Source organism: Cynoglossus semilaevis, unplaced genomic scaffold (genome assembly GCF_000523025.1).
Source record: "Cynoglossus semilaevis isolate Cse_v1.0 unplaced genomic scaffold, Cse_v1.0 C18484881, whole genome shotgun sequence".
In the NCBI taxonomy this organism is placed as follows: domain Eukaryota; kingdom Metazoa; phylum Chordata; class Actinopteri; order Pleuronectiformes; family Cynoglossidae; genus Cynoglossus; species Cynoglossus semilaevis.
Genome location: NW_007602849.1, coordinates 1 through 297, shown reverse-complemented (window position 1 = coordinate 297; position 297 = coordinate 1). Strand labels below are relative to the sequence as shown.

The 297-nt window shown below is 62.0% G+C and overlaps 1 protein-coding gene across 1 annotated transcript; it reads left to right on the top strand.

The window, feature by feature from the left end:
• Nucleotides 1-4: 4 nt before the first annotated feature.
• Nucleotides 5-292, top strand: LOC107988283 (secreted frizzled-related protein 1-like; the record flags this gene model as incomplete). The annotated part of the gene is made up of 1 exon (XM_017031169.1): nucleotides 5-292. A coding segment is annotated over one exon (288 nt), but the record flags the coding sequence as incomplete, so codon positions are not given.
• Between the last annotated feature and the right edge of the window lie 5 nt (nucleotides 293-297).

The following is a 297-nucleotide window of genomic DNA, read 5'->3' as shown; positions in this document are numbered from 1 at the left end:
GGCGTGCAGCGCGTCCGAGTACGAGTACCTGAGCTGGAAGCCGGACTCGTACAGCGGCGGCCGCAACTATGGCAAACCGCCGCAGTGCTGGGACATCCCGCACGACCTGAGGCTGTGCCACAACGTGGGTTACACCCAGATGCTGCTGCCTAACCTGTTAGAGCATGAAACCATTCTCGAGGTGAAGCAGCAGGCCAGCAGCTGGATGCCCCTGGTCCACAAGAACTGTCACCCGGGCCCGCAGGTTTTCCTCTGCTCGCTATTTGCGCCAGTGTGTCTGGAGCGGCCGATCTACCC